General features: G+C 35.6%; 2 protein-coding genes across 3 annotated transcripts in view; one reads left to right on the plus strand and one right to left on the minus strand.

Annotated features, from left to right (window-relative positions):
* BLTP3B (bridge-like lipid transfer protein family member 3B) overlaps nucleotides 1-12,601 on the plus strand; it is a 95,156-nt gene that overhangs the window by 22,599 nt on the left and 59,956 nt on the right. The window lies entirely within an intron of this gene.
* LOC129516920 (60S ribosomal protein L26-like) lies at nucleotides 11,429-11,830 on the minus strand. Its single transcript, XM_055336483.1, has one exon. The coding sequence runs from the start codon at nucleotides 11,828-11,830 to the stop codon at nucleotides 11,429-11,431; it is 402 nt and encodes a 133-aa protein (XP_055192458.1).

A 12,601-nucleotide genomic window follows, 5' to 3' on the forward strand; every position in this document is an offset into this window, starting at 1 on the left:
CTCCTTAAAAATATTTTTTCTGTGGAAAAAGATGCTAGGCTCTGGATTTCATGTTTGCATGTACTCTCCAAAAATTAATGCCAGATTGACAGGTTTGTAAATATTTACTCTAGGTAGCAGTTTCAAGACAGCCATGTATCCCCCTGAACAATGCTCTCTGGTAAGTTACTAATAACAAAAATCTGCAAATAAGAAATACTGAAAAATTTTATGAATCAAGAAATGATATTGCGTGAGAGACCTGAACCAAAGATTTTTATTAGGCTTCTCATAGTCTTAATAAGAATTTACTCCTGTGTTATGCTTTTGGAAATGTGCTCTCAAAACAGTTTTCATGAATCATTAGAGCTTTTCATTTACTCCTTTGAAATAAAGTATGCATGACAGATTTTCTGTGGTTGAGAAAAATAGATTTTAAAACTTAGCTATTCATGGATTATTTTTTAAAAATGAAAAGGACAAGAATTCATCCATTTTACTATTAATATGTTTCAGAGCATGATACATTTGTCACAATCAGAAACCAATATTTATAAATTAACTATTGCCTATACTTTATTTGAATTTCCTTAGTTTTTTATCTAATGTCCTTTTTCAGTTTCAGGATCTCATTGTGATTATCACATAGTCATCATTTTGTTTTAGACTCCTCCTGACTGTGACAGTTTCTCAGATTTCTTTTTGATGTTCTTGAGAGTTTTCAGTAGTATTGGTTATTTTGTTCAGTGTCTCAGTCAGTGTGTAATGTTTTTCTAATGATTAGAATGGTTCATGGGTTTTTGACAAGAAGGCCACAGAGGTATAGAATCCCATTTTTATTATGTCATATCAAAACTATATACTATCAACATGTCTTATTGTTGTTGTTGGCCTTTGTATAAAGCTATTCTTTTGACCACTTTCATGCTATATACTTTGGAAAGAAAAGCAGCCAAACACAAAAGGAATGAGGGATTGTGTTTCACTTCCCTGAGGTTTGAATAGAGAAAACATAAGTTATTTGGAAATTTTCTGTATGGGAGATTTCTCTCTTCTCCCAATTATTTATTCAATCATGTATTTATATCTATGCAGACTCATGTATATTTATTTTGTATTTTGAGTTATAATCTAATAATTTATTTTGTTGCCCAAATTGTCCCAGCTTTAGCCATTGGGAGTGCTTTCATTTGGTTCCTGAGTCCCTTCAATTGATCTTATTTTTTGTATTATTCCTATATCCTATAACCTTGCTAAACTCATATATTAGTTCTGGTAAGTTTTTAAAAGGCTTCTGTATGGTTTTCTATACAGATGATCATGTAGTCTAGGAAAAAAGGGCAGTTTTACTTCTTTTCTAAACAGAATGTCTTATTTTTTTCTTACCTTGTTGTGTTGGCTAAAACCTCCAATACAATGCTGAATAGAAGTAGTAAGAACAAATATCCTTACTAAGAGACAAATGACAAATGAGACAAAGAGACAAATGTCTCTGTCTTAGGGCCAAACAATGTTTGTTAAACCAATCTTCATACTTGGTCACAGTGTACTTCTTAAATATTTTTTGTTAAACTGTGAGTTACAGCTTACCTTGTGAAATCTGTGGATAGGTTGTAATTGTATTTTATTTTGTCTTTTAATGATTTATTTGAGAGAGAGAGTGTGTGTGCACATGTGCACATGTTGAGGGGTGGGCGGTGAGAGGGGAAGGACAGAGGGAAAGAGAGCCTGATGTAGGACTCAGTTTCACAACCCTGAGATCATGGCCTGAGCCAAAATCAAGAGTTGGCTGCTCAACTGACTGAGCCACCCAGACTCCCTGTGGTCACTATTTTAAAAGAACGAAATAGAAAATATCAGACTAGATTAAACTATTGTTCTGTGAAATTTTCATCTTGTGTTTGTGTGTCTGTATGTAACAGACTGTAACATAAAGTGTATTTCTTGACCTAGCTCATATCAACATTTAAAAAAATAACTAGTTCACTTTTTGACCCTGAAGATAATATAATAGGTAGTGCAAGAAAGCAAGTAGCCCAAAGAGGAGAGTGCCAGATTCAGAGATACACCCGGGGTGAAAAAATGGGGTTAGACAATGGGGAAAATGAGGAAATATGTGTTTCTTTAGAAAAGCCTAATCTGTAGGGGTGCCTGGGTGGCTCAGTGGTTGAGCGTCTGCCTTGGGCTCAGGTCGTGATCTGGGGTCCTAGGATTGAGTCCCGCATCAGATACCCCACAGGAGCCTGCTTCTCCCTCTGCCTATGTCTGCTTCTCTTTCTGTGTCTCTTATTAATAAATAAATAAAATCTTAAAAAAAAGCACCCCATCTGTTTTCCCCCCCTAAGATTTATTTATTTATTTATTTATTTATTTATTTATTTGACAGAGAGAACAAGTGGGAGGGGCAGAGGGAGAGAGAATCTGAAACAGACTCCATGCTGAGTATGGAGCCTGATAGGGGGCTTAGTCCCAGACCCCGAGATCATGACCTGAGCTGAAATCAAGAGTCAGATGCTTAGCCAACTGAGCCACCCAGGTGCCCCGTTTCTTAGTTCTGAGTGGAGTGATCTTTATGTCAACATGATGAAACTGATGAACAATGAAAGGATGTAATTAGTTGCAGATAAATAACTTAATGTTCCTAGCCAACGGATTTGGTAGTCTTTCAGATTTGAGGAATTCTCTCCAGAAACTTCCTTTCTTATATGACAGCCTCAGGAAGAAAAATCTACGTTTAATTGGGGTTCCCGAGGGCACCGAAAGGGACAGAGGTCCAGAATATGTATTTGAACAAATCATAGCTGAAAACTTTCCTAATGTGGGAAGGGAAACAGGCATTCAGATCCAGGAAATAGAGAGATCCCCCCTAAAATCAATAAAAACCGCTCAACAGCTTGACATTTAATAGTGAAGCTTGCAAATTCCAAAGATAAAGAGAAGATCCTTAAAGCAGCAAGAGACAAGAAATCTCTAACTTTTATGGGGAGGAGTATTAGGGTAACAGCAGACCTCTCCACAGAGACCTGGCAGGCCAGAAAGGGCTGGCAGGATATATTCAGGGTCCTAAATGAGAAGAACATGCAGCCAAGAATACTTTATCCAGCAAGGCTCTCATTCAAAATGGAAGGAGAGATAAAGAGCTTCCAAGACAGGCAGAAACTGAAAGAATATGTGACCACCAAACCAGTTCTCCAAGAAATATTAAGGGGGACTCTAAAAGAAGGAGGAAGTCCAATGGAACAATCCACAAAAACAGGGACTGAATAGGTATCATGATGACATTAAATTCATATCTTTCAGTAGTAACTCTGAACGTGAATGGGCTTAATGACCCCATCAAAAGGCGCAGGGTTTCAGACTGGATAAAAAAGCAAGAACCATCTATTTGCTGTCTACAAGAGACTCATTTTAGACAAAAGGACACCTACAGCCTGAAAATAAAAGGTTGGAGAACCATGTACCATTCAAATGGTCCTCAAAAGAAAGCAGGGGTAGCCATCCTTATATCAGATAAACTAAAGTTTATCCCAAAGACTGTAGTGAGAGATGAAGAGGGACACTATATCATACTTAAAGGATCTGTCCAACAAGAGGACTTAACAGTCATCAATATATATGCTCCGAATGTGGGACCTGCCAAGTATATCAATCAATTAATAACCAAAGTTAAGACATACTTAGATAATAATACACTTATACTTGGTGACTTCAATGTAGTGCTTTCTACAATCAACAGGTCTTTTAAGCACAACATCTCCAGAGAAACGAGAGCTTTAAATGATACACTGGAGCAGATGGATTTCACAGATATTTACAGAACTTTACATCCAAAGGCAACTGAATACACATTCTTCTTAAGTGCACATGGAACTTTCTCCAGAATAGACCACATACTGGGTCACAAATCAGGTCTTAACTGATACCAAAAGATTGGGATTGTCCCCTGCATATTTTCAGACCATAATGCTTTGAAATTAGAACTAAATCACAAGAAGAAGTTTGGAAGGATTTCAAACACGTGGAGGTTAAGGACCATCCTGCTAAAAGATGAAAGGGTCAACCAGGAAATTGAGAAGAATTAAAAAGATTCATGGAAACTAATGAGAATGAAGATACAACCATTCAAAATCTTTGAGATGCAGCAAAAGCAGTCCTGAGGGGGAAATACATCGCAATACAAGCATCCATCCCAAAACTGGAAAGAGCTCAAATACAAAAGCTAACCTTGCACCTAAAGGAGCTGGAGAAAAACAGCAAATAGATCTTATATGACTTTAATATGTGGTCTCAGGGAGGCAGCCCGGGTGGCTCAGCGGTTTAGCGCCACCTTCATCCCAGGGCGTGATCCTGGAGTCCCGGGATCAAGTCCCACATAGGGTTCCCTGCATGGAGCCTTCTCCCTCTGCCTGCCTCTGCCTCTCTCTCTCTCTGTGTTTCTCATGAATAAATAAATAAAATCTTTAAAAAAAAATATGTGGTCTCAGGGTACTTTGTTCTCTTCTAGAAATAGTGTTTTGAATAAAATCAAGCTAAAGCTATTAAATTTGCTTAAAGATAATTGGTTCGTGTAATATCTCTTCATGTACAGGGAGATTTAATCCTTCTACGGATTAAGTACTTGCTAGTGATTTCAATTAACATTTCATAGTTTTGAATTGGGCCCAATTTAGGAGCATGGAACAATGATGGAAGAAGAATCTTTAAGGTATCTTTAAGTTCTAAACTATTGGATTTGTGTTACTCTGACAGTCATATTTATTATTTGTCATCTCGATACTAAAATAGTGTTCTAGTTTCACATTTCTGAAGGAAAGAATCTGATTCAATAGCCTAGATGCCTTTTCAGTTTCTAGATCAATTCAGCTCTACCCTAGGAAGTAGGTCTTAGGTGTGTACCTTTCTCCTTTGTGTGAGAGGATGGAATCACTGATTGCTGGGCAGCCACCCTGAGAGGTTTGTTATTAATAAACAAGTTAATTATGTTAAGTTGTTTAGTATTAATAAACAATTAATAAACAAGTTATTAATAAACAAGATATATTAAATTAAGTAATAACAGAATTGAAAATCAAATTATTGACAGATCTTATTTTCTGAATGCTTAAAATTAATCCTTTTTCTTTAAGTCAGTGGTTCTCATTAGCCTTTTTTGTTTCTAAAAGCCCCATTTGAAAATATGATAAAATATCTTGGACTCCTTTAAGTCCATCCAGCAACGTCAGATTATAAGTGCGTACTTTATGTTTCATAATCAGCTTAACATGCATTGTTAAATTCCCTGTAAAATCTAGTTGTTCAGGCTGTAGCATGAAATAGCACGGAATAGAAATGATTATTTCTAGTTACAACTGTTATTTGAGAAAATAATTGTCAAGTAGCAGAGCGAATTATTAAGTTTAGAAGAATAGTAGGCACTGACGTGAATCTTAAATAACATATATAGTAACAGGAACCATAAACAATTTTAGGACAAGGTGAAAACTCAGTAAATGAGTATTTTCTCATGAGGTTAGAGAAGAATGCCACAGGGTTTTAGCATTTGAATGCAAAGAGGTAAGCACCTAGATTGGGAAAGGGTTTATAAACTGTTAAGATTCTTTTGAATTCTAAGATTTTATGGTTCTACCCCCCAAATAGTTGTATTTAACATAGAGATGGTGCATTTCAGAAATGTTTCAGGTTGCTTTAGCAAAGAAACCAACTCTATTTTCTTTTGTTTTTATGATGTAGCTATAGAATGGATCTAATGAAAGTTGAAGTAGATTATGACTAAAATTTATAGCAGCATCAGATATAAAATTTACACTTTCTGATTTATGATCTGCATACTTAGTGTTTTATCAAGTCTCCCAATTTTGGGGGAGGAATTTTCACTACTCATTATATCAAGTCTCTATGTTCATGTTCTGATTTAACCTGTGTCTTTGTATTAATAATAATGAACACTGAATTTTCCAATGTATTAGGGACAGTTCTGGCATTTTATTTATTCTAACCAGTTAACCCTCAAAAGCCCCATGAAAGTAGATATTATTTTGTTATCTCCATTTCACAGATAAGGGAACTGAAAGTGAAGCATATAGAGGTTTATAGAGGTTGAATAGTAAGTGGCATTTTTATTCTTGCTGAGCTAGAATTCTTAATTTTTTTGTGCATTTATGGCCTGTTTCCTTAAGCAAATTATAAATCTTCGATTTGGGGCTTACCTTTTTTGTTTTGTCATGAGTGTCTACTTAGCACTGTGCCTTGCATGTAATTTAGACTCTAATAGTTATGTATTGATTATAAAATGCATAATCTGTGTCAAACACATTCTTTCCATTTGCCAGGAAATTTTATTCCTCTAGTTAGCTATATTTGTTGTTATTGAAAAAACTAGTAAATGTATTTTCATGTGTAATGTGTAATTAAAGAGGATTTTGGATAAAATGGAAGTCTGTTTTCATATTTTAAGTATGTTTTCAAATTGTTACATTGTTAAAATTTTATCATTTTTAGTGATGCTTTCAATTGCATCAACCAATAAAATATATACATTCACTTTAAAATTTATTCAATAAGATACTAATGTTAGAGTGAAGGATACATGTTTGTTTTAAAATAAACCTCTTTGCCTGCCATAGTGTATGTAGTAATGAAACTGTGTTTCTAAATTTTGAAAATAAAAAATACTGGTAAGAGTTGTGCCCTTTTTACTATATCATGTGACTTTCTTCTGTGCTGTTGTGACTTTGGTATGTTCAGGTCAATGAACTTTCTCCTGTATCCTCATTTTGAGTCTTTATTAACAGCAACTTTGGTTTTATATGTAGGCTATGTTTCATTTCTCCCTTTATCTCCCCTCCCTTTATCTTCAGTAAATAAATAATTATCCAGAGTTTAATTCATTGACTTAAATTTCTGCCCTATTTTTAAAAGTTTGGTTTTAAAATATTTATATAACTCTTTAGAGCTTGAAGGGTTCATTAGTGGATTGGAAGTGGTATTATTTCAGATAACAATTCTCTTTAGGATCAGGTCCTTCTCAGTTATAATATTCAGCAGCATAATATAATTATCTGAGGATTTCAGATGGCAGTTTAGTTCAAAGAGCTGTAGCAACACTTGGAAAAAGTACAGGTAAAAAAAGTACCTTTTCCAAGCCTTAATGCTATTTTGTGAGCTTCCCTCCCTTTGTTTGCCTAGTATATAGTTAATGAAAGTCTGCTTATCTTTTATTTATTAAATTATGACGAATTGGCTGAAAATCATTCTCCAGTTTCTGTTTTTGGAAGAAACATAATTATATTAATAACTGACTGGAACATGTTTGTACAAAACTAGAGTATATGTAAATTAAAGTCTAACATATGAATAATGGAAGATAAATAATTTGATATTACTTACCTGATGTAGGGACTAACTTTTTAATGAATGTAAGTTACCAATATATCTTCTGATTTCGATTTAAAATAGTTTACTAGATGAGCAGTATTCATATGTTTTCCACATTAGCTCCATTACTTGACCATTTTAAAGTCCTATTTGGATAAGTGTGAGCTTTTTAAAAAATTTTTTCCAGATTTTTATTTATTCATGAGAGACACACAGAGGCAGAGACACAGGCAGAGGGAGAAGTAGGCTCCCTGCAGGGAGCCCAGTGTGGGACTTGATCCCTGGAATCGGCCACACCCTGACCCAAAGGCAGACACTCAACCGCTGAGCCACCCGGCTGTCCCAAGCATGAACTTTTGATATTGCTTCAGTTAAAACTGTAATCAGTATCCATAATTTAATCTAAATTGAAAGAGGGAAGGAAGAAGAGAATTCTTATTTGGATATGTTTTGTACCAGATGTTTTAGATATTACCTTTAATCCTCACTAAAATCGTTTGAGGTTGGTATTGTTTTCCCCCTTTTATAGATGAGCAAATTGAGGCACAGAGGAACCACAGTAAGTGGTTAAACAAGAATTAAGATTTCCCTGACTTTAAGGCCCATGCTCTTTGCAGATGTTGTGTCCCTTTTGTAAAATGAACTAAATTGAAGGTAGAATTTTTTGTTAATGACAGGTATTTTATTTATTTATTTATTTTTGTATTTTATTTATTTATATAAAAAGATTTTATTTACTTATTTGCTTGAGGAAGAGAGAGCAAGAGAGAGAATGCAAGTGGGGGAGAGGGAGAAGCAGGCTCCCCGCTGAGCGGGGAACCCAAGTTTAGGCTCTATCCCAGGACTCTGGGATCATGGCCTGAGCCAAAGGCAGATGCTTAACTGAGCCACGCAGGCGCCCCAGTGACATGTGTCTTAGTTTTTCCATCTTTTACTCTTGCTACACCTGTCTTTTTGGGTTTCTGATGAACTTTTGTCTCTATAAAAGTGATATATGTTCTTTATTAGAACATTTAAACGTAAGGGAAAGTATAAAGAAGAAGAAATCTAGAATCTTACCAACCATGTGTACTTTTGATATTTGACATTTTATAACATTTTTTTTACATAATTGAAATCACAGTAATGTAATTTTAAACCTTGAATTTTCACCATAATATAAGCATTTTCTTATTATTTCTCTTTGGATATTTAAGTGCTCTCACTTTTTCCCCTCTGTAAATATCATTGAGATGTACATTCTTGTATATACCTAGGCAAGTTGTTGCTTGGTTTCTTCACTAACCCCTCCTACATGCACACCCACACCCACACCCTTCTTGCCCAACACTAAGGATAGGTATAGTAAGATGTTGGTTACTCAGATTAGTCTCTGTCCATCTGTCCCTGTTTCTCTCTTCTTATCTTCCCCTTAAGTATGCTTATAGTATTTTTGAGTATAATTAGGTTCATTTGTTTCAATTTGCTTTCAGTTTTAGGTGCTTCCCCTCTTACACTTTCTCATTTTATTTTTTACACACATAGAGTATTAACAGGCTTTCCAACATCAGAACTATTCAGGGCCAACCCCTCTTCACCCATATTGCATTTGCCGTCTTCTAATCACGGATTTTGCTCTAGCAGTTGTCTGTCCTTACTGTACCATCAGTAGTTTTCTTTTTTTCTGCATCATTGTCACTAGCATACCAGCTTGTTTTCTCTTACCTTAATAAAGAAAACAAAACCTGAAAGCAACCTAGTTTTTCTCCTGCCTTACTGGTTCTTCTTTTCTAATCTCCTTTATTGGTTTCTTTCACAGTTCTTAGCCCCTTAGGGGCCTCTAACCACAGTCCTTGAGCTATCTGATTTTTTGTCTCCATCTTGCAACTGCAAATACCATCTATAACATTGGTGATTACCAAATTTGTATCCACACCCACCAAATAAGATTTGAATATCTACCTAATTGGCATGTCCTGAATATCTAATGGGCATCACTTAATTAAACTTTTCAAAGCCCAAATTCTAGTCCTAACCCCAAACTTATTTCTCCCTCTGTTTCTTTACCCTGAATAATGGTAACTCTGTCCTTCCATTTACCCAGACTAAAAACCTTGAAGTCATCCTTGACTTCATTCTGTATAATCAAATCCTGTTGGCTTTACCTTCAGAATATATCTAGACTATTCCCTTTCTACCATTACACTTTTTACTCTTCTATCTTGATCCAGGGCAATGTCTTCTCTCACTTGGATTGTCGCAGTAACTTCCTACTGGGCCGCCTGCTTCTTTCCACATCCTCCCTTTCATATATTCTCAATAGAGTAAAACTTGGAAAATTAAAGTTTCCAGGGGTGCCTGGATGGCTCAGTCTGTTGAGCGTCTGACTCTTTTGAGGTTTTGGGATCGAGCCCTGCATTGGGCTCTACATTCAGCATAGAGTTTGCTTGAGATTCTCTCTCCTTCCTCTGCCCCTTCTTGCTGTGCTGGTACAGGCAGGCACTCATGCTCTCTGTCTCTCAAATAAAAAATGAATAAATCTTTAAAAAAAAAGTTTCCTATTCTAGTCAAAACTATCTCCAATTAGTTTCATTTTTACTAAGAGTAAAAGCCAGAGTCTTTAGAGTGGCTTTAAAGGTCTCACATGATCTGGCCCCTGTTACTTCTCTAACTTATCTCCTTTCCTCCTACTCGTGCATTCTTTGCACTTCCTCCAGTCAGATTGACCATGCTGTTTCTCAGATATGCCAAGCATGTTCCCACCTCAAATTTTTACCCTTGCTTTTCCTTGGCCTAGAGCATTCTTCCTCTAGATATTTGTATAGCTACTTTACTTCAGATCTTTGCCCAAATGTTATCTTTTCACTGAAGGTTTGTTTTTCTGTCTATCCTTTTAAAAATTAAAAGGTCCTCTGCTTGCACCTGCTATCTTACTATTTTGATTTTTCCCCTCCATAGTCAGAATCTGACATAATATATCTGGCTTATTTTTTCATTCTCTGCAGAACCGTGTCCCCTTAGGCCCCATGAAGGCAGAGGTTTTTATGTTTTCTTTATTGTCATATCCCCATTGTCTGTTAATTTATAGGTATCATTTAAGATTTACTGAATGAATGATTTAATGAAATGATCAAGGCCTTGTAGAGTCAGTCCCTTCTTTGTCCTTTCTGATTTATCTTCTACTCTCATGGCCCTCTTGTATTTTATGCCATGCTGTCTCCAGCCTGAAAACATTTCTTTGTGTTTTATTCCTACTACTTGGAATACTTTCTTCCTGTCTCCCTTCTTTTCCTTGCCTAGTTAACTTCTACCACTCATTCTCAGATATAATCTCAAAAATCCCTGTTTTCAGAGAAGCTGTAGATTAAAACCCTGTACTGTATTCTCTCTGAGTCATGCTTTTTGGTGTTCAGTCTACCACCTGAACTAGAACTGCATAAAGGCGGGGACTCCTTGAGTGTACTGCTTGAGTGTACACTCCTTGAGTGTACATGTGTCCAAATAGTGAATTCTCAGTAAGTACTTACTGAGTGCTCCCTTCCAGCTGTGATGGTCTGCCTTGAGGTACTGGCAGGCCATTCCTATGTGATTAGGAATGAGAGCCTATCAGGAAATGTCATAGTTTTAAACCAAATATGATTGATGGGTAAGTTAACACAACCTAGCATCACTGGTCAAACATGGGTTACATGTGAATTCTGTATTTCTCATTTCACATTCTGTGAGATGATATGAATCCCAATAAAATGTGCCTCATGAAATTCTGGTGTAGAGTCAATGGGAATCATGAAATGAAGCATGTGTATATTGGTGATACTCTCGTTGATGTGTAGAGCGTGTAAATAATCAGAACATTTTGTTACTTTATTTTTTTATTTTTTTTTATTTTGTTACTTTAATATTTAGTTTCAAAAAAGGTAAAAGACTGGCTGATAAATCTTGTTAGCTGGTAGTTAATCTTGTCAGTAGTTTAATTTTTGAAAAAAAAAAAAAAAACCTCCTGGGCAAAGTTAGTGGATTTTCACTTTTTTAGGGTTTTTCTTTAAAGTCATATGAAATATTACTTTGTTCCTGCATCTTCTCAATTGTTTCTTCCTTATATATTTGCCCTTTCCTTTCCTACTTGGTGACATTTGGCTTTATGTTCAAGGATCTTTTTACAGTCTTTGCCCATTTTTGGTCTAGTCATAACCACCTTGCTAAAGTAAATGGCCGCGTGGACACTTGTGCCATTTGCCTTCTTTTGCTGTACTTGTTCAGTGGAGATGACGTATTTCTTCCTGTAAACCTGGACTGCTTTGCCAATCTGCTGACCTTTGTAGTGTTCTTGTACACCCTGAACTTCATCCTTTTGGATGGGCATGGATCGAACATTGTACTTCTGTCTCAGCTCTTTGGAAAGAGAAGATATAATCTTCCTGTGAATGTAGGAAGGTGCATTTAAATATCTTTTACGATTCTTGCTCCAATCAGAAGTCACAAAGGGATTGAACTTCATTTGGCTGCTGGTGCTTATCTAAACAGTGAGAATAAAAGTAGTATTGACCCTAATGTTTTATCATAGGAATTAGATGAAGTAGTAATGTTTGCATGCAAAGAACCTCGTATGCAATAAACCCTTGGAAAATGTCCAGTATTGTTTTAACTATTATTGTCATTTCCATTCTTTTTTCTTAAGTTTAAGAATTTTCATTTTTATTTCATCGCAGAGAATCTGTATTCTTAATTAAATAGCTTTTAGCGTCCAGTCTCCTATATGACTTTTGGCACTTTAACTAAGCACTTTATACTTCATTTATTTTAACTCCTACAGAAAGGATAGATGGTATTTGTACAGCCAATCTGGATTGTAAATAATTGGTATTTTTAAGTCTCATGTTAGAAAACACCAAAATTGACTGCCAAGTAGAGTTGCATAATCTGCTACCTCAGAGACCTTTTAGAAAAAGATTTGTGTACTCTAATTTATTCCTGAATAATGTGGGTCAATTTCTGAAGCTAGGAATCTCTGGATGATTCTAAAAGGAGTATTAATATCCTTTGATATTGTTCTTGAGATAATGAATGGGTAGTACTTGCTATTGCTACTTCTAGAGGATCCCCTTATTCCCTTAACCTTCCTGTTAAGGTTGGTTAGTAAAATAGAAATATTCTTATGGTCTGTAGCAAAGTAAACAAAATGTGATTACGGAATGGTTTTGAGTTAGTTCCACTGCCTTGCATAGTACCTGGAAAAAGTGGATGCTACTTATTATTCATAAATTTGAAA

Source organism: Nyctereutes procyonoides, unplaced genomic scaffold, assembly GCF_905146905.1.
Source record: "Nyctereutes procyonoides isolate TBG_1078 unplaced genomic scaffold, NYPRO_anot_genome, whole genome shotgun sequence".
Taxonomy (NCBI): Eukaryota; Metazoa; Chordata; class Mammalia; order Carnivora; family Canidae; genus Nyctereutes; species Nyctereutes procyonoides.